Source organism: Elaeis guineensis, chromosome 11 (assembly GCF_000442705.2).
Source record: "Elaeis guineensis isolate ETL-2024a chromosome 11, EG11, whole genome shotgun sequence".
NCBI lineage: Eukaryota > Viridiplantae > Streptophyta > Magnoliopsida > Arecales > Arecaceae > Elaeis > Elaeis guineensis.
Window position 1 is genome coordinate 113,170,160 of NC_026003.2, and position 26,356 is coordinate 113,196,515.

The 26,356-nt window shown below is 40.3% G+C and overlaps 1 protein-coding gene across 3 annotated transcripts in view; it reads left to right on the forward strand.

Annotated features, from left to right (window-relative positions):
* The window catches only part of LOC105054358 (uncharacterized), a 42,372-nt gene extending 18,306 nt beyond the window's left edge, over positions 1–24,066 (forward strand). Inside the window, exons 4-9 of one of the 3 annotated variants that reach the window (XR_012135362.1) lie at positions 1,410–1,795; positions 2,438–2,514; positions 2,615–2,750; positions 14,321–14,524; positions 14,834–14,946; positions 23,178–24,066. Coding sequence is in view for 1 of the 3 variants with exons in the window: in XM_073245655.1 (XP_073101756.1) it covers positions 1,410–1,795; positions 2,438–2,514; positions 2,615–2,750; positions 14,321–14,524; positions 14,834–14,893 (863 nt within the window). In the remaining 2 variants the exon portion in view is untranslated. Of the gene's footprint in view, positions 1–1,409; positions 1,796–2,437; positions 2,515–2,614; positions 2,751–14,320; positions 14,525–14,833; positions 14,950–15,074; positions 15,786–23,177 lie in introns of those variants that run through there. The other 2 variants (XR_012135361.1, XM_073245655.1) reach the window with 2 other exon arrangements.
* Positions 24,067–26,356: the final 2,290 nt, after the last annotated feature.

Here is a 26,356-nt window from a genome sequence, read left to right on the forward strand (position 1 = left end):
GCAACATGTGAGTATGTCGGACTCTTACTAATTGCAAATGCAATAATGTAAGTTTAAAATCAAAAATATGAATAATGAGGAAAGCGAATTTCTAATAACTATTAAGAGATCTGGGATTAATTGGCATCAATTTCTATTCATAATGTTAACATGACTTTACCTTTATGATTACTGATCAGTATGGTTATGAGCTCCTTGAATTCCAATGTTTGTTGTTGCCAAGCTAAACTTAACATGTATATTTCTGCTTCCATGCAACATTGCAGCCCATCTCTTTCCCTTATTATTTTATCCTTCTCTTCCACTTTTTTTTTTGTTTTCTCCATTTTTGTACCCTATTTTTATCTTGGGATAGAAAATCTCATTAGATTGTCCTGGACATAGTATATCATAACATACACTTAATATATGTTGGATGCATTTGCGCTTGCTTTATGATAATCAGTGTCTCTCATGCGCACATTGTATAATAATCATTTCGTTTGATCAAACGTTGTTTTCATAAAGGCTCATGACTGCTTGAAAAATTTGCTACCTAACAATGAAATTTTAAGTGCTTGGGTGTCATTTGATGAAAATTGTTATACTTTTCCTTCTTAATGACATAATTTCCATGATAGTCAAATTAGCACATTCCATACATATTTAGGGCTCATTCTTTGGTGGATAAATGTCATAGAAAAGTTTGTCAACTTTTCTATTGACCAACTTATCCATGTTCTTGCGCTTTTCAAGATGGGTAAGTTACTTTTTCATAGATAGCATTTATCCATAAAATGGAGGAAAAATCTTACTCACCTAGGGTGGCTAAATTATTTTTTCATTAGCTAGTAAAGTAGATATTTAATTTTATTCCTAAGATGTTCCATCCTCGTTTCCAATGCCTTTATCATTCAATATTCAATAACTCAGTCGTTCACTTTCTCCAAATTTAAAAAGCATAAAGGGTATTCTGAGAAATATGGATAAATTTTAGTAATTTATCCAGGAAAATAGTAATGCAAAAGAACATGGGTAACCAATTTTGAAGCCATTTTTTCATACGTAAAAGAACATGAGTAAATTATTTTCCTATCTAAATATTGTCCGGAAAATATTTACTTAGAAAAATATAGATTTTCAGGTAAAGTTTTTACCCACTAAAGAACGGACCTTTAAGGGTTTCAAATAGGCAATAGAAAAGATTCAGGGCTCAGTCATGGTTGATTAAGGTTATCCAGAGGGGAAGGGATTTGACAAATAAGTCTATATGACCTTCTATCTTGTGGAAATTTTTTGGTGCATGACCATGTAGGCAATCCTACCTGGAAGTGACATTTCTTTTTGGTTCTTAATTTCTTTTTAGCTGTTAAAATGGTGGTTTCCTGTTTCTGGTTTTGTATTATTCTTGATGAACATGACTCTTGCAGACAAACCATTATCTAGTCCGACTGAGCTGAATGTCTCCAGTGCAACTGTTGGACTGAAGGAAATACTCACAGAGTCAAATATCTGTGATAATGTTTTGAGGATTAAATTTTGTAAAGCATCTGATATGGTCAAATCAAGTGCTTTGAGTGGACATATTCCTCTGAACGTCTTCATCTCAACCATTGTCAGGAAGTTTGGTGAGAAGATTCTGTTGAAGGAGTCAGACAAAGTCCCTAGGTCTTCTGGACGAAAAGCAAAACGACAATCATCATTAAATGCAAACCACAAAGGGCAGTTTGATTCTGTTGGTGATTGGCAGGGCCCCCCACCATGGGATCTATCATTAGGTGGTGATGGATGCCCAAAGTTTCTATGTGACGTAATGGTATGAAAGGTTTCTTCACATGTTCCTCTTCATACTGAATTCATGCAAGATTTTTATTTTCTCCATGTTAATGTTCTTATTCATGAAGTTATAACAACGTCTACTTCTAAGTGGCTGCAATGCTTCCTATGTGACTAGAAGCAGTAGACATGCATGTCTTGAGTCCATGAGTTGATTAGCTTGTATTACCATTGGATAATGTATATAGTAAGCATATCCTGAATCAAATCTTGAGTCCTGGATATGAAGTTTGGGTCGATAGCTTCATGCTTCATTGGCAGCATATCCATTATCGATAATCTAAAGTTGCCATTTGAGGGCAAATGCAAGCATAGTTGTGCTGTGAAGATTCTTGCAATTGATTCTTGCCAATATTATTTTCTTGTTTTGGAAATTTCATGTTTGATGTAAATATTGAACAACCAGAAACTCTTTATTTTTCTACCATGAATTACGACAATATTGATTTAAACCCTAGTTGCAAGGTCCATTTGCCTGATGGTCATTTCAGTTCTTGTTCAAGGACATGTCTCTTTTTATTGTTTGATATTATGGAATCTATTCAAATGAATTTTTGACATTGTTCAAATTTTAATAATTTAAAATTTAGAGCATATAACTTAAGATCAAATGCTTCCACAGGTAGAAGGGTTGGCAAAATATCTGCGCTGTGTTGGAATTGATGCTGCTATTCCATCTTCAAAAAAACCCGAACCAAGGTACACTCTGCACAAATTTGGTTTTTATGTGAATCTCAGAATTTTTCTAGAGATATGGTTCTCGTATGTTTTTCTTGCATATTTGCTATGCTGTCTTTAGGCGGTTATTAGATCAAGCATATAAAGAAAAAAGGGTGCTTTTAACACGAGATGTGAAGCTCTTGAAACACCAGTACTTGATAAGGAATCAAGTATACAGGGTGAAGAATCTTCTCAAGAATGACCAACTACGAGAGGTACATTCATGGATAATTTTCTAGATATTGATGACTTTTCTTGCTTTAAGGTTTGTGTCTTTTTTCTTTGAGTTCTCATTATGCTAACTAGACTTTGATGATGTTGGATACTCTAAATTAGAATTATCCTTCCTTTTGATTGTTCGGAGAGCCACAATCCCACTAAAAGGCTAAATCTGAATGTTGATGCCAAACTCTTGATGTTTTAAGAAATCTAAAATTGTAATTTATGCAATTATGTTCAAATCTCTTGCAGTGTTCTATTTTCTTTCTAAGTAACCTCCATCATTAACGTGCATTTGGTGCTGTACACAGGGTTCTTAACTTTTATATTATCATAATTTATTGGAAAAATTATAGGGGCACCCCTCTAAGTTTGGGTCATTTACACTTAGACCCCAAAAGTTTAAAAAGTATCAATTAGCCACCAAAATTTTAAATTCATTGCCATGTGGCATAGCTGCCTATTATCGTTATAAAAAAATTATCACATGAGGATCATATGATATCTAATTTTTTGTAAAATCTTAAAATTGTCATTCCCACTAACTTAGCAAGGGACTTGTTTTGGTAGGAATTGGAGAGAGAGTAGCACTTTGAGATCTATGCTAACAAATGAATGATAAAGGATGGAATGCAGATTTGTGCAAATGGATGGATAACTAAGGATGGAATGCTTTTTAAAATCCATGCAAATGGATGAATGATAGAGGATGGAGTACTTTGAGCTCTATGCAGAAAGATGAATAATAAAGGATGAAATGCTTTTAAGTACGTAGGTAGATGAATGACAATAGATGGAGTGCTCTAAAATCTGTGCATGCAAATGTATGATAGAGAATGGAGTGCTTTGAGATCTGTATAGGTGAATGGATGATAGAGGATATAGTGCTCCAAGATTTGCATAGGTAGACAGATGTTGGACCACTTTGAGATTTGTGCTAGTAGATAGACGGCAAAGGATGGGGCACTCTGAAATTTGTGTAGAGTGATGAATGATGGAGAATGGAGTGCTTTGAGATCTATATAGGCGGATGGATGTCAGATGATGAAGTGTTTTGAGATTAGTACAAGCGGATGGATGATAGAGGATGAAGTGCTTTAAGATCTATGCAAGCAGATAAATGATAAGTGATCGGGTGCTTTAATATTTGTGCTAGCGAATGGATGATAGAGGATGAAGTGCTTTGTTGTTTATGTGGGCAAATGGGTGATAGAGAACCAGGTGCTTTAAGATCTGTGGTGTATAGATTACAGACGATGTGCTTTTGAGATCGATGGAGTTCTTTGAGATTTGTACAAATAAATGAATGACAAAGGACAACCTCTCTGAATCAAGGGTATTCTTGTCTTTTTCTCATTCCGTTAACGGTGTTAGGATCCACATAAATGGTTAGGTTACATTGCAAAAAGTTTTGTTCGCAAAAAGTTTTGTTAGCTGATCGATACTTTTTTCTAAAATCAGAGCTCCAAGTATAAATGACCCAAACTTGAAAGGGCATCTCTATAATTTTTCCTAATATATTTTGGTTTATTTGCTACCTTAAGTTATGAACCAGCAGGACAAATTTCTTTGAAATGTACTTTCTGTCCATATTATTGTCATTAGATTTAAGTTCTACTGTTGCCTTTATGACGAAGCAGAACTAATGTTCTACATTGGCTACAGGCTTATCCAGAAAGAATATATCAACAGCAATAGTTCATCACTAATAATAATATCGACAAAACTAACATCTTGTTATCAGTCGGGATGCACATAACCCATCCAATTATCAATTCGAGGATATTGAAATCGGTGATCTTATGGAGATGCTTAAGAAGTGTAGCAAGACTTCTAAACGGAAGAAGAGTAACAACTCATGCCAAGTATAACATTTTCTTCTCCCCTGAGTAACAAGTGATGGGAACAGGAATTTGTGCCAAACTTTCTAGACAACCCTGAGGTGTTTCTTTACATTTGAATTGAAAATATCTATAGCCTTCGATGATCAAGCTGAAAATGATTTATCACCATTTAGATGTTGTAGAGTGTGTAAATGACAAATTTGGATGCTATACTTTTATAGAAATATGGTTTGTTTGTGGAAACATATCAAGCCAAGGATCGCTGAACTAGAACCGGACTCCATATCGGCCGGTCGGAGGTATAGTTCGATATGCCCCAAATCAAACCATAGCGGGGATTGGATTGACACCATAGGGTGGAGGGAGAAGGAAAAGAGAGGGGGGGAGGGAAAGGAGAGGGAGAGAGAGAGCCTTTGGTGGCTGTTGGAGGCTTATAGCGCTCACTGGAGGGTTGGTGAGGGGGGAGGAGTGAGAAGGGAAGAGAGGAAAAGAGAGAGGGGAGGAGGAAAGGAGAGGGAAGAGGGACAACGTCCAGAGGCCCGAAGGTGTCGGATCGAAATAGGGGCATCAACCCTTGTTTTGGCCCTTTTTTTGAGCAATATTGGGCGAAGTTGGCAACTGGATTGCCCACTTCAACCGAAGACATTAAAAAAAAAAGAAAAGAAAAATCGATGATTGCTGACTTCACGTGATTAATCGAAAAAAAAAAAGAGAAGAAAACAAAAGCCAAAGCTTCTATTTTGATCGAGAGGAGGGTGGAGCCTCTCTAGCCTTTATCGGCCTCGACGATTGTGAGGTGGCCTTGCCAGCCCTTCGGAGGCCTCCAGTAGCCACCGTCGGCCTCTGGCTTCCTCCTCTCACTCTCTCTTTTCTTCCCTCCTTCCGCCCTCCTTCGGTTTCCACTATGTACAGCAATCCCGATTGCCCTTCGGAGGCCCTCTGTCTTCCTCTTCTTCCCTCTCCCCCGCTCTTTCCTTTTCCCTCTTCTCCTTGCTAGGTATCCCATTTTTACTGTCAGAATCAAGGTTTTGAAAATCGATACTGGCGGTCGCTTCGATCAGTCGGTGGCATGGTCCGGTACGGTTTCATACCGGATTGAACCGGCGCGAACCGACAGGAGGAGGATCAGAGGACAAAAAGAGAAAGAGAAAGAGGAAGGGGGTTTGTCGGAGAGGCCGTCAGAGGGTCTCCGACTGGCTGTCGTGGCCGTCGGGTGGTGTAAACGCCACCTGCGGCTCCGCGGTGTGAAACAAGGGCGATCGTCCCTGTTTCATGGGCTTTTTAAGAAAGTCCGATAATAGTGAAGCCGGCAATGGGTTTGCTGGCTTCATTGTTTCAAGATTTTTTTTAAAAAAAATTGAAATAGTGAAGCCAGCAAATCGAGTGCCAACTTCACTATTTTTAAACTTTTTTAAAAAATTTTAAAACAGTGAAGCCAGCAAACCAAGTGTTGGCTTCACTCTTCGTCTTCCCTTTTAAAAACGGCCGACGCCCATCGCTTCTGTCGCCCGACGGCCACGACGGCCACCCAGAGATCTCCAACGGCCTCTCTGTTGTCCCGTCCTCCCATCTCCGATGGTCTCTTCCCTCTTTCTCTTTCTCGCTCGTTGCGGCAGCTCCATTGGACGAACTGAGCCGTAGTGGCTTCCTCCACCCTCCGACGGCCGCAGAGGGCCGCCGTCGGCTTCCGCAGAGGGCCATCGGCCTCTCCCTCTCCATCTCTCTCTCTCCCTCTATTTTTCTCTCTTTCTTCTCCAGCACCGGCGTGTGCCATTTTCTCCGCTGGAACCGTCTCGGTTCTCCATTGGTCTGGTTTGGCATGCACCGAACCGTCTGGTTCGGGACGGTTCTGAGAACCATGGTCAGAATTATGCTGGCGGGCCACCAGCATGGTTCGACACATCTTGAACCATCTGGTTTGGAACAATTTGGCGAATCTTTTGTCAAGCTATCTATACCCACATGATTAATTTAGGTTATTGGTGCTTATGGTGGCTGTTTAGATACTGATATAAACTATCTAGCAATTTTCTTATATATGGCTATTGCTGAGAATAAGTTAAATAGTGAGAAGGAAGAAGCCATGGATGCGAATATTATCGGAAGGAGACAATACCGATCGCACCAATCACTACTGATGGTCTTTTTATTTTCTGAGGTTTCCATTTTTGGTACTTATAATTGGTACCAGTACCATACTAACGTTATACCATTCCCATTAAAAAATGATACGGGTTCAATACTGATATTTAAAACCAAGGAGTGCCGAACCATTCCTATCCGGCCAGTTTGGGGCATATCAAATTGCACCAATCGGTTACCGGCATGGTTGACCTCTTTGAAATAGTATAAATAGAGCTCTCATTTGAAAACCCGTTGAGATGTCGCTCAGCTGAAACCCTCATCCTCCATGTCAGGTTGGATCAAGTTGTATATATAAATATAAAAATACACACACACACACACACACGCACACACACACATCTATGTTGGATCGGGCCGAGTCAACTTGAATTGGTTTTTTGAAAACTCAATTTGAGACTGAACCGTATTTGAAAAAAAAAAAAAACTGATATAAACCAGACTGAAGAGGCTGGTTCAGGTTGTGTTTGAAGAGTGGCCGGTTTTTTGCACCACCCCGATATGCAGTATGCATGATAGATAGTGTTACTTAGAGTGAGACATAATTTATCTGTGCCATCAATTAGTTTGCCTATTTAAGAGAGTGACTTTTGCAGCTTCGCTGATAAGACGAAACTATTTTTAGCTTTTGTTACCTGAAATGTTGTTGATATAAGGACAACTACGCCCTTCAAAAGTGATTATCATGAGGTTTTGTCTTACTCTGCCTCCCTTAACCCAGAGCGGCATTGGATTTATCAACATATTTTTACATATTCGAACTTTCTGAGGGCTTCTCTTGGTTTTTTCCAGTTTAGTGCTTCATGAAGCTCATTTCATTCAATTCCCAAGATGGAGATGTATTTTGGACCAATGTCTGTTCAACTTTGACCTGACACTTCATCAAGTATTGACGATCCATTGTGCTCATTTGTGAGATGTTTGGAGCTTCTCTAATAATCTTTCAACATTTAAGGAAAACATTAATTACCTTGGCGATTTGGTGGTAAGCATGGATTTGACCAGATTGTTTCTTAATGAAACTTTCCCCTGGTAGAAGATAATATGCGGTTAGAGTTCAAACAGATGTTGTGTAGAGTTTCATGTTTTTTGGATTGGTCACTGCCTGTTATTCAGTGTAGCTTTTCACATGCTGAAACCAGCTTTCATCTTCTCCAAACTGTTGCTCTTTTTGCTTTTGTATAGAGATATTAAAGCTAAGGCATTGCAAGCAAATCAAAGATTAGAAGCATGCAAAGAAATAATTGCATCAGACTTTAATGATGCTATTACTGTTTTATCTTATATAGATGTCCTGTGCAAAGTTGTTTTCCTCTGGATAATGGAATACATAATTAGATATCAGAAAAAGATTCAACTCAAATTGAGTAGTTTCTTGTTAATACGAAAATTGAAGATGGTGGCATCATTACGGCATGACTATATAGATTGATAGTGATGCAATGACCATGAGCAGAAATATATCATGGCCTTGAATCTTGGTGATACTTCAATTATAACAAAGAATATAAGTGTTAATTAATATTGGTGTTGCAGTATGTATTCTAGGAAAAGGGCCAAATCAAGGAATGCCGTACTGGATCGAACCATCCGATACGGGACGTACCGAATTGGACCGGCGGCCAGCCGATCTGGTTCGGCCATTTTCTTTGAAAAATAGCTCCGAACATCACCAAACCGGGCGGTTCGGTACGATTCGGCGCCATACCGTCCAAATTCAGACGGTATGGACCGGTACAGTTCGATTCGGTGTTGAACCGAACCGTACCGACATCCTTCACGTGAGGGGAGTGGGAGGGGGTGGGGTGGGGCCTGGGCTGTCACTAAAGGCTGTCTTTTAGTGACAGCCCAGGTGGGTTGTCTGAGAGACTCGAGAGCTCTCTCAGAGAACTCCCGAGAGAGCATTCCTTGCTTGAGACTCTCACGAGACGTCGAAAAAATTAGAAAAAGAGAAAAAAATTTCGTCAAATTGCAGCACTAGTTCGAGAAGACGTTGATTTTTGATCGGAAGTAAGATAATATATTATTTTTTTAGTAAATATTTTATTTTTTATGTTTTTATTGTTAAAAAAAAGATAAGAACGAAAAAATATGAAAATAAGGGAAAATCATACAAAAGTATGATTTTAGTATGATAAATTTTGGCATGATTTCATCATATGTGATAGATCTTTGGAATATCTATATGATGACACTAAAATCATTGATTTTTATTAATTATATATTTTTAAAATATTTATATATATTTATTCATAAAAAAATTATTAAAAAAATAAATTAAAAAAAATCAGAGTTTCAGAATCATGTTTAGAATGATTCAAGCTACTTAAATCTAACTTCGAATTTTTTTTAATTTTTTTTTTAAATTTAAAAATATTTTTATAATTATTTAAGTAAAAAAATATTATCAAATAAAAAATATGTAAAAATAGTGTTATATTACAGTTAATTCAAAAATATTATTTGAAGCATATAATATTTTTTTTTAATTTATGAGTTTTAAAATTATTATTGAATTTTTTTTAATTTATATATAATATTTTTTTAATAATTATTAAACTGTCGTGTTTTGTTGTATTTACAAAAATGAGTAAGAAGAAAGATTCAGAGCGTGATATTGGTTGGAATCATGACGAGATGCTCTTGGCTCGACATCATTGAAGATGCAAATAGTGTAACATAGAGTTCAAAGTAGGAAGGATGTATAGGTTAAAGCAGCACCTGATTGATGGTTATCCTGATGTGTCTATATGTTGGAAATGTCCATAGGAGGTCCGACAGTTGATGAAAAAGTACTTCACTGATTCGAAAGCAGCGAAGGAAATGACAAAACAGAAAAGGATGGAAGTGGACCATCGAGCTGCAGAGCCATCTTATCACTTTAGAGAGTCAAAAGAGGCTTCCGCTCCAAATGACGAGGCACAGATTGAGGCTGTCATTCAGACGAGCTTGACTGATCAGTACCGACAAGAGGAGATGGTCAGGTATAGAGAATGATTTGGACCATCATGCTATGAATCGGAGTCTGGATCAGCGATCGATGAGGAAAAATTCGAGTTCAAGAGAACTACCTCAGTCAGAGAGCCTGATGGTAGAGGGAGCAGACACAGCATGTCATCTTTGTTGGAAGCTTTTGACAGTAGGAGGAGGTCTTCCAAAGATATTTCAGCAGGAGCCATCATCCATGATTTGGATCCATATGCTTTTTCCAGAAAGAATTCAAAGCAGCAGAGGATTGACACTATGGTGAAAAAAGATAAAGAAGAAGGATGTGGCGAGCTATTGGATTATAATTTCATTTCAACCATATTCTAACAAATGCAGCAGACAATCCTTACTATCGATCTGTCATTTCAGTCATAGAGGCTGCCGGCCCGGGTGTAGATCCATCAGGACCTAAGGATATCTATGGTCATCTTCTTGACAGTAACAGGGAGGATCTGCAGAGATGGATTGCTTCTTACAAGAATAAATGGCCTACATACGGACTGCCAGTGATGTGTGATGGTTGGATCGGTCCTACTAGACGGAGCATTATTAATTTTTTTGACATACTGTGATGAAAAAATATTTTTTTACAAATCAATTGATGCTTTAGATAAGATGCATGATGCCACATATATACTTGGTCTGATGGAGGAGATGATTTAGTGGGTGAGTAGTATGCCGTGCAGGTCATCACAGATAATGGACCACAATATAAGGTTGTCGGAGAGTTGCTGATAGAGCAGCGATCGTAAATATACTGGACCTCATGTGTTGCATATTGCATTGATCTTATATTAATGGATATTGAGAAGATTCGTAGGGTGCAGCAGGTAGTGGAAATTGCTCAGACTATTACTAGATTCATCTACAATCACACATGAGTTTTTTTATTGATATGGATGTATACTGAAGGGGAGATCTTAAGATCGGGTATCACACGATTTGCTACCAACTACATAGCACTTGATAGTCTTCTTCGGAAGAAAGCAGCCTTACGTCAGATGTTTGTTAGTGTCGAATAGTAGGAGAGCAGATATGCGAGAACCGGCACTGATGGAAGTTATGTGGAGAACTTGATGACGAGTCAGTCATTCTGGCAGCGGGCTGAGAAGGTAATGAAGGCTATTAATCTATTATATGAGGTGCTTCACATCGTGGATAGTGAAAGATATCTCCAGATGGGCTTTTTATATTATATGATGGAGAAGACAAAGAAACAGACCAGTGAGAATGATTCGAAGCATGTTCCAGAATTCATTAACATCATTGAGCGCCGTTGGGACTATCAAATGGGTAGAGATTTGCATCTAGTCGGTAAGCACGGATTCAAGAATATTTTAAAATATTTTTTGCTTAACTTGTAAAAGTATACTTAATTAATTATAAAATTTATCTGCAGCTTATTATTTGAATCCGAGATTTCAGTATATCATTTCTGGGATAGATATGGATAACGAGCTTCTTGCTGCTCTTCGTAATGTGATATATAAGATGGTGTTCGATCCAGAAATCACATCGTTGTGTCTGCAAGAGGTATGCTAGTTTAAAACAGATGTGATTATTCAACTGAATTCGATCTGTACTTAACGATATATTTATAAATTTAATAAATATATTTTTTTACAGATAAAACAGTTTAGAGAGGAATCAGACAGCTTTGGAGTCCCATCAGCTGTTGTAAGCAAAAACGGATGAATCCAAATAAATTACATATCAATAATGAGCAGCATATATTGATATGTAATTTTGCTTAATAATATCATAAAATTTGATATGAATTTTGCTTTTGCAGCTGAATGGTAGATTCATTTTGAAATATCCGTAGAATATTTGAGAGGTGTGGCTGTCCGTATTCTTTTTCAGATGGTCTCTGCTAGTGGCTGTGAGCACAATTGGTCAACTTTCGTTCTTATTCACAACAAATAGAGAAATCGTCTGACAAAAAAATGCCTCAATGATCTTGTATATATTTGCTATAATCTGAGGTTGAAGCTAAAATGTATTCAGGAGGAAGTATAACTGAAATATACTGATTCGATACTAGATAATTATGCTGACGAGAATAACGATCCGATCATCGGATGGTTTGCAGGTCAGCAGCAGGAGTCAGAACTTGATGAGTCGGGGTCCCCTCCACGATCAGCCAGTTGGGTAGCTCGGGGAGATCAGGGTGGATTCAGGGCAATGGGCAGAAAAAATATTCCACATAAGGTTCCAGCTGATCAGCCACAGTCTGAGAGGACACAGGGGACTCATTCATCATATGACTTGATGTCCGATACATTCTCGTAGAAGTTTGAGCGACAGATGTTTAGACGAGGTCGGCAGTCAGCAACAAGACATCCATCTTTTCAATCACAGAAAACTCAGTTACAGAGGGGCACAAAAGAAAAAAAAAATAGTTGCACGTGCACCACTCTCAAGAGTACAGGAGCTATCTGGCTTAGATTCGGAGATCAAATAGAGTGATGATGATACTGGTAGTAGTAGTCATGGATCTGATGATCAGGGAGGAACTAGAGGACAGGAGATCACTGTTTATGAGACAATCGCAGGGTGATATTCAATTCACCGGTGAGTCTCAGTTTACACATGCCACACAAGATAGGGATCATGGTGAACGAGTCGGTAGAGACTGTGGGGAGTCAATTTCATATAGACGATGGGCTCTTAGAAGTCGTCTAGCACACAATACAGCTGCAGACGATCTTGCACGTGGAGTAAGATCTATGGATGTATCTGGATCATTCTCGCATTATGGATCTTATTATCCGCAGCCACTTTATGATCCATATGGATATGGTGCATCCGAGGCATCGTCTTCTAGTGATTACTACCCTATGCAGCCTAGAGCATCTTACGGATAAGATTTTGCTACCAACATATTCGGATGGGCTCCTCCACAGCCATACCATCATTCCGATGATACTTCTCAAAGCTAGAGTTTGAGTGAGAGATCTAAGATATTTTATAATCTAGAGAGGATGCCTTATGGGATGAATATTCAGGAGTATAGTGCATCTTTGTTAGAGGGTTGAACTGATATTCCTTCAGATTATGCTAATGATTCAGATATCTACGAGCGTCATAGACACTCGACGAGATATTAAATGCAGAGCAGATCTTAAGGTTAGCATATCATTTTTTGTGCTTTGTATTTTAAAAGTTTAGATATATTTTAATTCACATTTATATATATATTTTTTAATTTTAGGATGATATAGTTGTAATATAATGTAAATGAATATATATTTAAAATTTTGGATGAAGAGTCCTTATATCACTACCGAACTCAAAAATTAAACCTATAATAATATGCAATATAATGTAATTTTGGAGTTGTATTTATGAATTAATAACTTGGAGACCTCCAAAAAAAAATAAAACAAAAAAAAAAATTGAACCGGTATGCCGGAGCATACCGTGTGTTGGTACGGTATGGTACCGATACCGCATCATACCGGCCGGACACCGGTACAGGCCCCGGTACCGGTACAGCGGACCTTGGGCCAAATAGTTTAATTTGAAACTGACACAGCAAACAGGTAGTTGAATATTGTTATTGAATCATATGATCTATCACCCTCTTAAGGAGCAAGCCAAGTCTAAGCCAATAAGGGTTTTAAACTAAAGGAAGACCTGATTCTGCTTTGATTGGTGGAAGTTCGAAATGTCAAGTTGATTTTAGCGAATGCTAAGTTTGATGTGATTTAGAATGAGCAGACCAATTCAACATGTAAAGTCTGGTTGCTGCTTTGTTGGGTTTGAACTTTTCTCCTTCAAACCTCTGTTACTCAGGTTTCGCTCAAAAGTTTCCGTCCAACAACAAACCATTTCATTGATTTTCAAACTTATGGTCCAAATATAATATTTTAAAGGAAGAAGATGCGTATGAGATCATCATGATTATTACCGCTGAAGAGGGTCATACCCATGGGCCTTTCATTGGGTTATCTGTTGAAATCTTTGGCTTTGATTTATTAAACTCTTTCAGCAAAACCAGATGTTATCCCTTACATCCAGCATGCAGCTTTGAGCATCAGGTCTAGCAGTCTAGGTGTTGGCAAGGGTCTCTTGGCCTAATAAAAGTTGCTTGTCAGTCATAAATTATTATTTTGAATATTAAAGGGATGGTTGCTGCTTGTCTAGTCCATTTGTTTGGGCAGATATCACTGCTTTGATGACATTGCAGCGCCAAATTGGGTTGGAACCTCTCTCGGTTTCTCTGTCCCACAATGAACAGGTTTTATTACCATAGTCCCAATTGTTGAAATAAGGCTTGTTGATAGTAGTCATAATTGAAAATCAAGTTGTAGGTCATTAGTTACTGAACATATCAATAAGAACTTTTAAAATTTTACCAGCTAATATTATGCAAAGATTTCCTGGAAGCTATTATTGTTTTTTTGCTATATGGAATTTATCTGGTTCCAAGCTTATGCTCACTTACTTTTATCCTTGAGCCAAAAATAAGATAAAAAAACTTTAGAGCTTTATAAAAGCTAATTTGTTTTTGTATTTGCACATAATCAAGAATAAGAAAATTGGAAGTTCTGCTAGTGCTTCAGTTTGATGTGCTTTATTTATTACAGGTGATCGAGACCTTCCAATTGAAGATTACTGAGGAACAACTTATGTCAAGATGTACAAAATGCAATGGGAGCTTCATTCAGAAACCACTGACCACTGAAGAAGCTATTGCAGCTTCAAGAGGGTTCCAAGTCATTCCCGACTGCCTTTTTGACCGGAACTTGGAGTTTTGGCAGTGTATGGATTGCCACCAACTTTATTGGGAGGTAATCTTACCTTACTTGCCCGCTTCTTTATCCCTTCTTTAGTTTTCATTTATTTTTATAATGTTAGTTTTTTTTTTTTTTTCCACGTTCAGGGTTAGCTTCTTGAATGTTTGATAATTGAATATAACAAAGAAAGTAGCTTTTTGTCGCCACAGATCTTATGATCAATTTGCCACCCATTAATTTAAAATTATTATTGTGTTCCTGTGTTATTTTCCGTGGTCCCATGCTGCTGCCACATGGTAAGCCGCTTTTTTCTTTCGGTTTATTTTTTGCTCTTCGATGACAGAAGACTGCTACCTTTCACAGGGAACGCAGTACCAAAATGCAGTTCAGAAATTCATTCCAGTTTGCAATTTGAATGACTGAGTCAGTTTGTTCTCCAAATTTCTCGTTTCAAGGCAACTGACCCACTTTCAAAGGTACGTTATCAGCTCTTACGTGAGAACTCAGTTTTGCGGCATCCGGTCCATAATGCTGACTTTTTGTATAGCATAATAATTCACGACTCTTCCTTGAACCTAATCCAATGTTGGTTGGTGGATGACAGAGATGGGACCCAAGCGCATTAGCAGAGAGTATATCATCTTTTTTTCTTTGTTTCCTTTGTTAATGACCTTCCAATTGCAAAGATGGCAGAGAGAGCTGGGTTTGACCACTGTCCATTCCTTCAGATTTTCAGAAAGCCTCTCTGGGGTTTCTTAGTGATATACAGATATAAATGATTTTATAAGTGAACGGGAAGGACCGAAGTAGTACCATGGGTTGAGCTTTTAGTGTGTGTGTAATATTTTTTTACTTTATAGTGGCCGATTAGATTGAGGGGAAGAAAGTTTTGGGTCCACCATGTTAGTTGTTGTATATTAAATTCGAATTGATTAAAAAGGTGATATCTTGATGAAGGATGAAGTTAGGAGTGATTGGGAGAGGGATACCGAGAGACCTCTCCACTCGCGGTTGATGAGGCTTGGTGGTCCAATCAGTGGGACAGAGTAGGGTGAAGAAGGTTCCTGGAAATGGACAGCACCGGCCCGATCCGTTGAAACAGGCCTTTCTTTCATGTTTGTCGACTTTTTAAATGCAGAGTTTGAAAAAGAAAAATCACAATTTGATATTCTTAAGATTTTGGAAACATTTCTTTCATGGTGTGCTTCTGGGTGACGTGGAGACCACGGCTCAAAATGAAAGATGTTTCGTGTCTTTACTAGCTAGTCACAGGAGTACAGGACCAAGAGGTGTATAATATATTCTTACTCGAGTGCGACGCCTCGTGTTGTTCTGCTTTCTGTAAAAAAAGAGGAAAAGAAATTGCATGGAAAGATTTTTATAAGACTTTCTTTTAATGTATAACATGTTTAGAAACTTGAGTTGGAAGCTAAGAAAACTATACATACAGAGAGAGAGAGAGAGAGAATTGAAGTTCTTTTTTGGCTTATTTCTTCCCTATTTCAGCTATAAAAAATATAAAAATAAAAGCAAGAGAAAATCAAGAGATCAGAAAAGTTTTCTTAAATCTCCTTCGAGGGTACTTGTAGGTGTAGGAGGGTGCAATGGAGAGATGTAGATGAGGATCGCAGACAATTCCAGTGATCCGGCTTGTTACGAGTAATATGGGGACACGTTCTTTTAAGTTGTTATAGATTTGTATCACAAATTGTTAGAATTGTATAGAAGAAAACGCAAATTAAATTAGGAGCAAAAGATAATTTCCATATATACTGAAAATTTTTCTAGGTATACGAGAATACGAGTCAATTTTTGTGGTATCCTGTCATAAGAGCCTTGACAGAACCCTTTAACTGCCTTGACGGTAAAAATGTTAAAAAACTTAAGGAGCAGCTAACAAAGGGTCGAGAAGAATGTATGGACCATGGAAGGTTTGACTTTGGCGCAGCAGCACATCTCGGGGCAGCGTCAGAAGTGGACGCAGAATCTCCGAGTGGCAGGGCCACCATGTGGCGGCCGAAAAACGATGCCAATAAATCTCTATGAAGTATATTATTTATGATAGTGTTTGAATATTTAAATTTTATTTTTAAAATAAAAATATAAATTCTCAAAAAATAGTTATTTATTTTTATTATTTTAAATTTTTATTTAGAAATTTGATATTTCATTTTTATTTCAATGTAATTAATACAGTATTATTTTGACTGATGTTCAATATGATCTAGACGGTGTTCAATATGATTTAGAATTATCAATTGATGGTCCTTTATGGAATTGGTATTATAAAATTAGGAAGATTGATCAGAATTGCTAAAACAGGATGGTTCATCATCTGTTTGGGGAATAAGGTAGAATAAGCTCTTATTCCATCCAGAATTATCCAATCAAACACTATCTATGAGACTGCGGGAAGGATTTAGAGAGGTGTGCTTGGATGTCGAGGGTTTTGGTAGACACATGATTTAGGCTTGCAAGAACTGCATTTTTTTTTATTATTATTATTACATGGGGACCATGGAATCTGGCTACAGAAGTCCCCACAGAATAATTTGTGGGCATGCAGCTACTTTTGTGAGTGATGGTCACAGGCCACATCAAGCAGGAATAGATGGTTGGTGCTCTCTTCTATTTGGATGAAATCAAGGTGCGACCTTGCATACGGGGAAGGATTTTGGCCCTTCATATCCACCTTCAGTGCCTTAATTACCTAAATAAATAAATAAATAAATAAGAATTATGTTGAGCTGTCGGTTGATCAATTTGACTGAATTATCACATCCAACCATTTCGAAGAAAGTTCGAACGATGAAGCACAGGAAAGTCTTTTAGAAAAATATAGAGCTGATTGAAGAGACTATAAGCAATTATTTTTTAGTACATTGACTTTCAATACTTGAGAAGGTTCTTTTGTGGATTGGTGAGCTGTTGTATGCCTTGCTAAATATGATTCGAAGGAAGCTTTTTGTGAACATCTCTAATTTTCTTGTGTCAGACTCTGTTCTCTTTATCTTACCAAAAAGTTTCACCCATTAAACTTCTAGACCTTTGATCCAGGTTTTCATCCTTTCAGATTTTATGATTTTAGATAGTGACTGAGAGGAAAAGAAAATGATTTATCTTGATTAGGTCTAAAGAATATTCAAAATTATAGAGGTGTTTGGAAATCTCTATCAACATACCATGATTGAGATATTGAAATATTAGTTGATGGTTTCTAGAACAAAATATAGGTTCATATGGTAAAGAATATATGTATCATTCTTTTATACATCATTTTCATATTGTGTGATTAAAAACCCATACCTTGATTGTAGAATCAGGATTGAGACTTTTATTACCCAATATATTGATATTGTCGTGGCTGATATCTCAAGGGACACCAATTTATTGGGAGAATTGATTTCTTGTATCATATTTTGCCTAGCACAAGTTAACAACTCGACTGAGATAAACTTTATCTCTGCTTCCAACATTACCAAGCAAACTCTCTAAGACACTTGGCTTCAAGCACTATTGTAAATATACTTTTAAATTCATTAAGGCATCTACTGTTGTTAATTTTCTTTTCTTTTACGAATAAAAAAAGGTATAGCACTGATGTATCAATCCCAATGAACACACTTTTCTAATTTTGCTTCAACCAAAAGAATCAAAATGCACATAATACTAATTAATGTGAATCTCTATCTTATCCATCTCGAACCCTTGGCCATCTATTCATGGCTTCTGTTGGGATATACTGACTGACCCCTGTACACCGACTTACTCTCAGATCGATCCGATCGACGTCTGACTCTACCGATCGAACCGACGGACGACTCCGACAATGACTTCGACAATGACTGTCGATAATGACTGCCGACAATATCCGACCGAAGGTATGCATGCCGAACAGACCCATACTGTTCCTGACCGATCGAGCGGTCGAATCCATATCACCGACTCACTGTCGAGGGTGGCAGCCGACGTCCGACTTCCACAAGGCACCAGATCAGCCGACGGTGTCTCTGAGTCACCACCCGACGATCCGACAGTCGAATATCGACATACAGTCGACCAGCCCGTCCAAATGCCGTACAACCGTTATGGACTGTTCTCCTGCCAAGGACATGCCGTACGACCGTCGTGGGGCGTTGTCCTGCTAAGGACATGGGTTAATGACCTGACAACCCACGTTGATTTGATAGCTCCCGACGATTTGATAACTCTTCAGTTGTCTGCACCATTAATGGCGGGATCATACCGCATTCTACTATAAAACGGGGTAAGGCAACAGGCATTAAAAATCTATCTCAAGCTTTCTCAAGCGGGGGTAAGCGCCTCTAAGCTATTGAGCTCTCTAGCTCTCTCCCTCTCGCTGAGTTTCACTGTTGCCTAGTCTCCTCTCTGACTTGACCATCGGAGGGTCCCTGCCGGAGGCATCTCCGGTCAGCGAGGACTTTCTTTGCAGGTGCGCGATCTCGGCGATCGGACGATGGGGGGATTAGCCGCAACAGATTTGGCGCATCAGGTAGGGGTATTCGACGGAGGTAAGCCAGCGAGCTCCACAGAGCTTGAAAAAACCTCTCGAGATGACGAAAATCAGGGCTCAGCGATCGAGAGCTATCGGGTCAGCGAAGCACTCTTCCCGTCGGGAAGAGGCCCCTCCTTCACCTTCCATGGCAGAGTCCAGCTCTCCGCATCCGGTGGTAACTACGGAAGCGCAAATCGCGGCGATCATGCGGCAAATGACTGTTCTAATGGACGCGGTCAAAATCCTCCAACAGCAACCGACTCAGTTGCCGCAACCGCCGACGGAACAACCGACGGTGAGCCCTATGCCGTCCAGAAGCAGCCGTCGATGTTCGCATCAACTTCCATCTCCTCCTCAAGAGCCGCCGTCTCAGCACTCCCATCGAGAAAGGGAGAGGCGGCCACGGTGCGACACCCACTGATCTTGGCATCCCTCTCCTTCCCAGCTGAAGCGAGCGAGGAAGGAGAAGCGACCGCGGACACCATCCGCCTCACTTTAAAATTCGTCGGGAGGTTCGACTCCTGGGGTTTCTCAACATCGATGGTTGGACGACTACGAACGTAAGTTTGAAGAAATCGATCGTCGACTTGCCCAGCTCCAAGCGGATGGTCAGAAGTCTTCAAACGACGTCGACTTCCAGACCACCCAACCTCTTTTCCGATTTATCCTCGACGAACCGATTCCTAGTCGGTTCAAGATGCCTCACGTGGAGCCTTACGATGGCTCCATCGATCCAGTTGACCACCTGGAGAGCTACAAGGCTCTCATGACAATTCAAGGGGCAACCGATGCCCTCCTCTGCATCGACTTCTCTGCCACGTTTCGTAAAGTTGTCAGGGCCTAGTACTCCGACCTCTGCTCAGGATGTATCCACTCCTTCGGGTAGCTCGAGCATTCTTTCGTGGCTCGCTTCAGCACCAGCCGGAAGCCATCACGAACTTCGGACAGTCTTTTCTCCCTCAAGCAGGGAGAAAATGAGACACTCCGATACTTTGTGGCTCAATTCAACGCGGTCACACTTGAGGTTCGGGACCTCAACGAAGACATGGCTATCTCGGCCATGAAGAGGGGGCTAAGGGGGTCCCGATTCACATATTCCTTGGACAAGACCCTCCTCCGGACGTATGCCGAATTACTGGAGCACGCGTATAAATACATGCGTGCAGACGAAGGAGCTTCCGACCGACGCCTGACCGAGAGCACGGGCCAGAAGGAGAAGCGGAAGAAAAATCGAGCTCCTACTGAACCCAGCAGGCCCCACCGATAGATGGGTCTTGTTCCGACGACGGAGTCTGAGACCGACACATCGCAGGTATGACTCCTACACCCCTCTCTCCGCTCCTCGTGCGTAGATCCTGATGGAGATCGAAGGAGTGAAATATCTACGATGGCCTCGGCCTCTGAAGGCAAAAGGCCTCGACCAACATGGCTCGATCGTCGATCGTAGAATCTATGGCTCGATCACCGATCGTCGAGTCTATGACTCGATCGTCGATCGTTGAACTTACGGCTCGATCGTCGATCGTCGAATCGACGGCTCGATCGTCGATCATCGAATCTACGGCTCGATCGTCGATCGCCGAACCGACGGCCTCGACTTCTGAAGGCAAAAGGCCTCGACCAACACGGTTCGATCGTCGATCGTCGAATCTACGGCTCGATCATCGATCGTAGAGTCTACGGCTCGATCATCGATCGTCGAATCTACAGCTCGATCGTCGATCGCCGAACCGATGGCCTCGGCCTCTGAAAGCAAAAGGCCTCGACCAACGCGGCTCGACCGTCGAATCTACGGCTCGATCGTCGATCACCGAATCGACGGCCTCGACCTCTGAAGGCAAAAGGCCTCGACAAACATGGCTCGATTGTCGATCGTCGAATCGATGGCTCGACCGTCGAATCTACGGCTCGATCGCCGATCGCCGAACTGACGGCTCGATCATTGATCGTCGAACCGACGGCTCGATCGTCGATCGTCGAGTCTACAGCTCGATCATCGATCGTCGAATCTATGGCTCGATCATCGATCGCCAAACCGACGGCTCGATCGTCGATCGTTGAATCTATGGCTCGATCGTCGAACCGACGGCCTCGGCCTGTGAAGGCAAAAGGCCTCGACCAATGCGGCTCGGCCGCCGAATCTATGGCTCGATCGTCAATCGTCGAACCGACGGCTCGACCATCGAATCTACGGTTCGATCGCCGATCGTCGAACCGATGGCTCGATCGTCGAATCTACGTCTCAATCGTCGAATCTACGTCTCCTTCGTCGAATCTACAGCTCGATCGTCGATCGCTGAACCGACAGCTCAACCGTCGAATCTACGGCTCAATCGCCGATCGTCGAACTGATGGCTCGATCGTTGAATCTATGTCTCAATCGTCGAATCTACACCGAATCTACGGCTCCATCGTCGAATCTACGATGGCCTCGGTCTCTGAAGGCAAAGGGCCTCGACCAATGCGGCTGGCTAACTTGCCGACTTAGCTTCGACTAAGAAGGGCAAAACGTCAGGACGATCGTAGTCGCGCTCGCGACATACCGACTTGGTTACGATCGGTCGAAAGATATTCGGCTTGCCACCGTTTATCATGCACCGCGATGTACCCGCCCGACCAAGGTCCGGACAATGGGTATTCGACTTGCGACATACCGACTTGGTCACGATCGGTCGAAGGATATTCGGCTTGCCACCGTTTATCATACGTCCCGACGTGCACGCCCGATCAAGGGTCGGACAACGGATATTCGACTTGTCATCGTTATCCTATCCGATTACGTCGGACACTACTCGACTATCGGACTCTACGAAATGATCGTGTCAACATGCTACGTTCGGAGGTTGGCCGACATCCGACCCGATGTGCACGCTCGACCTACAATCGGGACGACTCTCGACCATTGGATCCTATGCAACCTGTACAACAGTCAGGACGCCGACCTACAATCAGGGCATGACGTGATGGAAAATCACTCCTTTCGTCCGAAGCCATCGCCCACGTGTTCACGCGGGTCAACACGACATCGAACTCAGGAGTGGGGGGTAACTGTTGGAATATACCGACGGACCCCTGTACGCCGACTTACCCTCGGACCGATCCGACCGACGCCCGACTCTACCGATCGGACCGATGGATGACTCCGAGAATGACTCCGACAATGACTGTCGACAATGACTGCCGACAATATCCGACCGAACGTCTGCATGCCGAACAGACCCATACTATTTCCGACCGATCGAGCGACCGAACCCATATCACCGACTCACTGTCGGGGGTGGCAGCCGACGTCCGACTTCTATAAGGTACCAGATCAGCTGACGGTGTCTCCGAGTCACCACCCGACAGCCGAATATCGACATATAGTCGGCCAGCCCGTCCAAATGCCATACAACCGCTATGGACTGTTCTCCTGCCAAGGACATACCGTACGACCGTCGTGGGGCGTTGTCCTGCTAAGGACATGGGTTAATGATCTGACAACCCACGTCGATTTGACAGCCCCCGATGATTTGACAACTCTCCAGTTGTCTGCACCATTAATGACGGGACCATACCGCATTCTACTATAAAACGGGGTAAGGCAACAGGCATTAAAAATCTATCTCAAGCTTTCTCAAGCGGAGGTAAGCGCCTTTAAGCTCTTGAGCTCTCTAGCTCTCTCCCTCTCGCTGAGTTCCACTGTTGCCTAGTCTCCTCTCTGACTTGACCGTCGGAGGGTCTCCGCTGGAGGTATCTCCGGTCAGCAAGGACTTTCTTTGCAGGTGCACGACTCCGACGATCGGATGACGAGGGAGATTGGCCGCAACAGCCTCCAATATAAAAATATTTTTACAGTAAACATATCTCTCTCGGTGCTTCTTCGCTCCATTCACCGATCAACGAACGACAATGAAAACTTCAAGTCCACCATAAAAAAAAATAGTAATTCCATTAATCTTCATTTATATGATATTTTTTAATTAGTCACGTACCATGTTAGGTCCTAGTGCTTTTAACTTAAAATTTCAACTTTAATAAGAGACAAAATAGGGAATAGACTGCCCCCCTTATTTAATAGCATGTGACGTATATATAGATCCCAATACAAAAATACACCATCCCTCGTCTGCTTGCTCTTAATTTGCGTTACAAACCAGCAGAAGCCAACATTCTAAATCCCTTCTCATGGTTCATTTTTTATGTGGGCAGGTGACCCCGTGACGGTAGCAGTTGGAGCGCCCGACGGGAGAAGACCGGAGAGGAAGGAAGGAAACTAGAGGATGGATTCGGTGACGTGTGCACCCACCATGAAGGGAGCGTGCTGTCCACGTCGAATTGCCACGGATGTGACGTCACCCCACCACGCGGGCCCACAGAATTCCCAGAGAGAGGGTCCGAGATATTCTTTGCTTCCAGGCGGAGGTAAACACACGGCCCACCCATGGGCCCCAAACCACACCACACACCTCCCCACCCCACACCGCAACCCCACCCCCGCTCTCTCTTGTCTCCATCGATATCCATTTTTTCTTTTTTTTTTTTCTTGCGAGCCTCAAAATTCCAACCGCAGCGCAAATGGAGGACACGTTTCGACCGCACAGGAAATCGACAGGCTGGTCGGACGGTGCCAGTTCGCCGCCGACCCGCCAACCGGTCCCACGCCGGAGCCGAGATTGTTTCCCGTGTCGGCAGAGAGGTGGCTCGGCAGCGGCTTGAAGCGGCTCGCTTGGAAAATGGGTAGGGTGTCACGTTTTTGGGTGCAATTTCTCTGTGCCCGCACAGTGCGGCTGGCGGTAATGGGTGGAGCCCGTGACTACGTGCAGCATGTGATCGAGGGTTCGGATTGTATCTTGCATGCTAAAGAATGGTTCAGCTTCCTTCGCAATATCTGGATCATATGACAGCCGTTTTGAGATCTATGCAGACGAGGAAGAAAGATACGATCCAATAGTTAATGTCATGAAAAAAAAAACATATAATCCAAACCCGTAACCGTATCATCCAAGAGATGGAGAGAAGGCCGAAGAAATCATGGTGTACATTATGTAAATTGAAATTTATTATGATTTATTTAAATTATTTATACATGTGGGACGTATGATTTGTCCAAAAAATAGCTTCTCTTATGTGATAATACTATCGCTAACTAACAAAATATATTTCTAAAACTAAAATTTTGTTAGTAATTTCTAATTATTTAGACAATACGCTTGATGCTAAATTTTTCGTAAAAGATAATGATTCAAAATCAATAATAGATTAAAAAAAAAAAAAAAAAAAAAAAAGAGATTTCTACTGTGCTTAAAAGTGATAGAAATCAATTTTTTTTTATGCTTTTAATCTCTATCATATATGTCAAGTAGATAAAAAAAAAATTAGTATCAAAATTTATTGATTTTCAATCTATATATATTTTACATGTGTAGATTATGATTGACAAAAGAAACTCCTAACTTATACTATATATCATATATTTTAGTAAATTAATATAATGCATATCATCCATTTTCGCATCTAAGTGATATATAGTTTAGGTATCTTCAAAAGCATTTTTTTTAAAATTTTAAATATTCTACATATTTAGATCATAACAAATGGGGTGAATCTTTGATTTGAATGCTTATATGTTGATTTTAAAATTGTTGAATTTTTACTAAATATTTGATATTAAATTGTTATCCATCTTGTTATTTAATTTACATAAATTTAGATTTTTTTTACTATCTAATCTTTTGCTTCAAATGTTATGTAAAAAGAAAGAGAATCAAGAAAACTTAATTTCATTGAAAATAAGAACTTAATAGTTCCATTACTATATATTTTGTATTAAAAAAATATTATTTTTAGTGGAGAGTCCACTAACCATGGAAAGAACATAGATGTTTTTAAGTTACACCTGACGTAGATACAGGGCATGAGAATCTCTTGCTTAGACTGCTGCACTCATTTTAGAATCCCTCTTGAAGCCTGCTCCTGCCTCTCTTATTTAATAAAAGAATTTTTAAGAAGATCAGATCCCTATATTCATATCTGGTTTTCTCTCATATACCCGCTTTGGGTAGCTAATGGTGGTAACGTAGTAATCTTTCTTGATATAAGTAACACTGATGTTATTTATACTAAGACTTATTTTTTACTTGCAGTGCACGCAGTTGATTCAACTAGAGAAGCCATTCCGTATCCAAAAAAAAAAACTAGAGAAGTCATTCGACATGCAGGAATGATCTTATCAAACATAAGATTTTTTTTTTCTTTTTTTTAATTTGCAAGTTGGGCTAGTGACTAAGGAATCGAATCCCCACTTGAATATGCTTTAAATTCATGCACTTCAAAGATTTTGATATTTAAATAGCAAATTACTAGAGTTTGAAATGATACTCTAACCAAATGTATCTTGATGGTTACACTATATTAAAAAAGTGATTTTCCTTCTGTTTTTTTATATCAACCTGAGATCAAGTTGGATACGTATGAACCTCATGTGTAATTGACCTCACATCCTTCTGAGAAATTAATCGACCTCACATTATGTTTGCACGTTGTGCACGAGGACAAGAAAAATCACCTTCCAATGCACGGCCAACTAAGTTTTTTCTTTTTTTTTGGTAAATCACGGCCATGTAAGTTGAGCACGCCCACTCTATACATGTAGTTGTAACAAGTCTAGCATTGAGTTAAGGCCCCACCTACTACGTCCGTACATACTTCAAGAAGCATAGTAGATATCATTCATATCTATTTTACATACTTTATATTCTATTACATAATTTGTATAAATTGATAACACTAGATTTGCAATAAATGAATACTTCAAGTGACCGACGCTCCCCTTATGGGCTGGAAAGGAAAAAGTTCCACCATATGAAGTTAGATCTGTCATTCTGTCCTTTTATGCATGTCCAGCCTGAGGTTCTCAAAAGACACCTCCAATTGTGGGTCTTAGTTTGATGTAGCATGTAGGCCCCTTCTTTAATTTCATTATTGGCGCATTTACTGTCAACTTTTCCTATATTGACAGATCGTACTAAAGACTTCGCAATTTCAGTGGTCCACATGAAACATACAATCATTTCGGTGAAGCATATATCATCAAGCCTGTTGTATGCCAATGAATAAAAAAAATAAAAATTATATCCTCTACTGTATGCATTTTGCGGTCATGCATGCAACCAATCACCGTTGCTCTTTTCTATACAAATATACTGTGATAAATATTTGATGAATCAAACCTACAAAAATAGGCAATTACGATTGGCTGTATATAAAATCACATGGTATATATAGTGTAGGATATAATCTCTCCAAAAGCATGCCAACTAGAGAAGGTATCTGCTTGTCAGTCTGAAGCTTAGGAGCTATCCAAGATGTAAGATAATTTATACGTGATC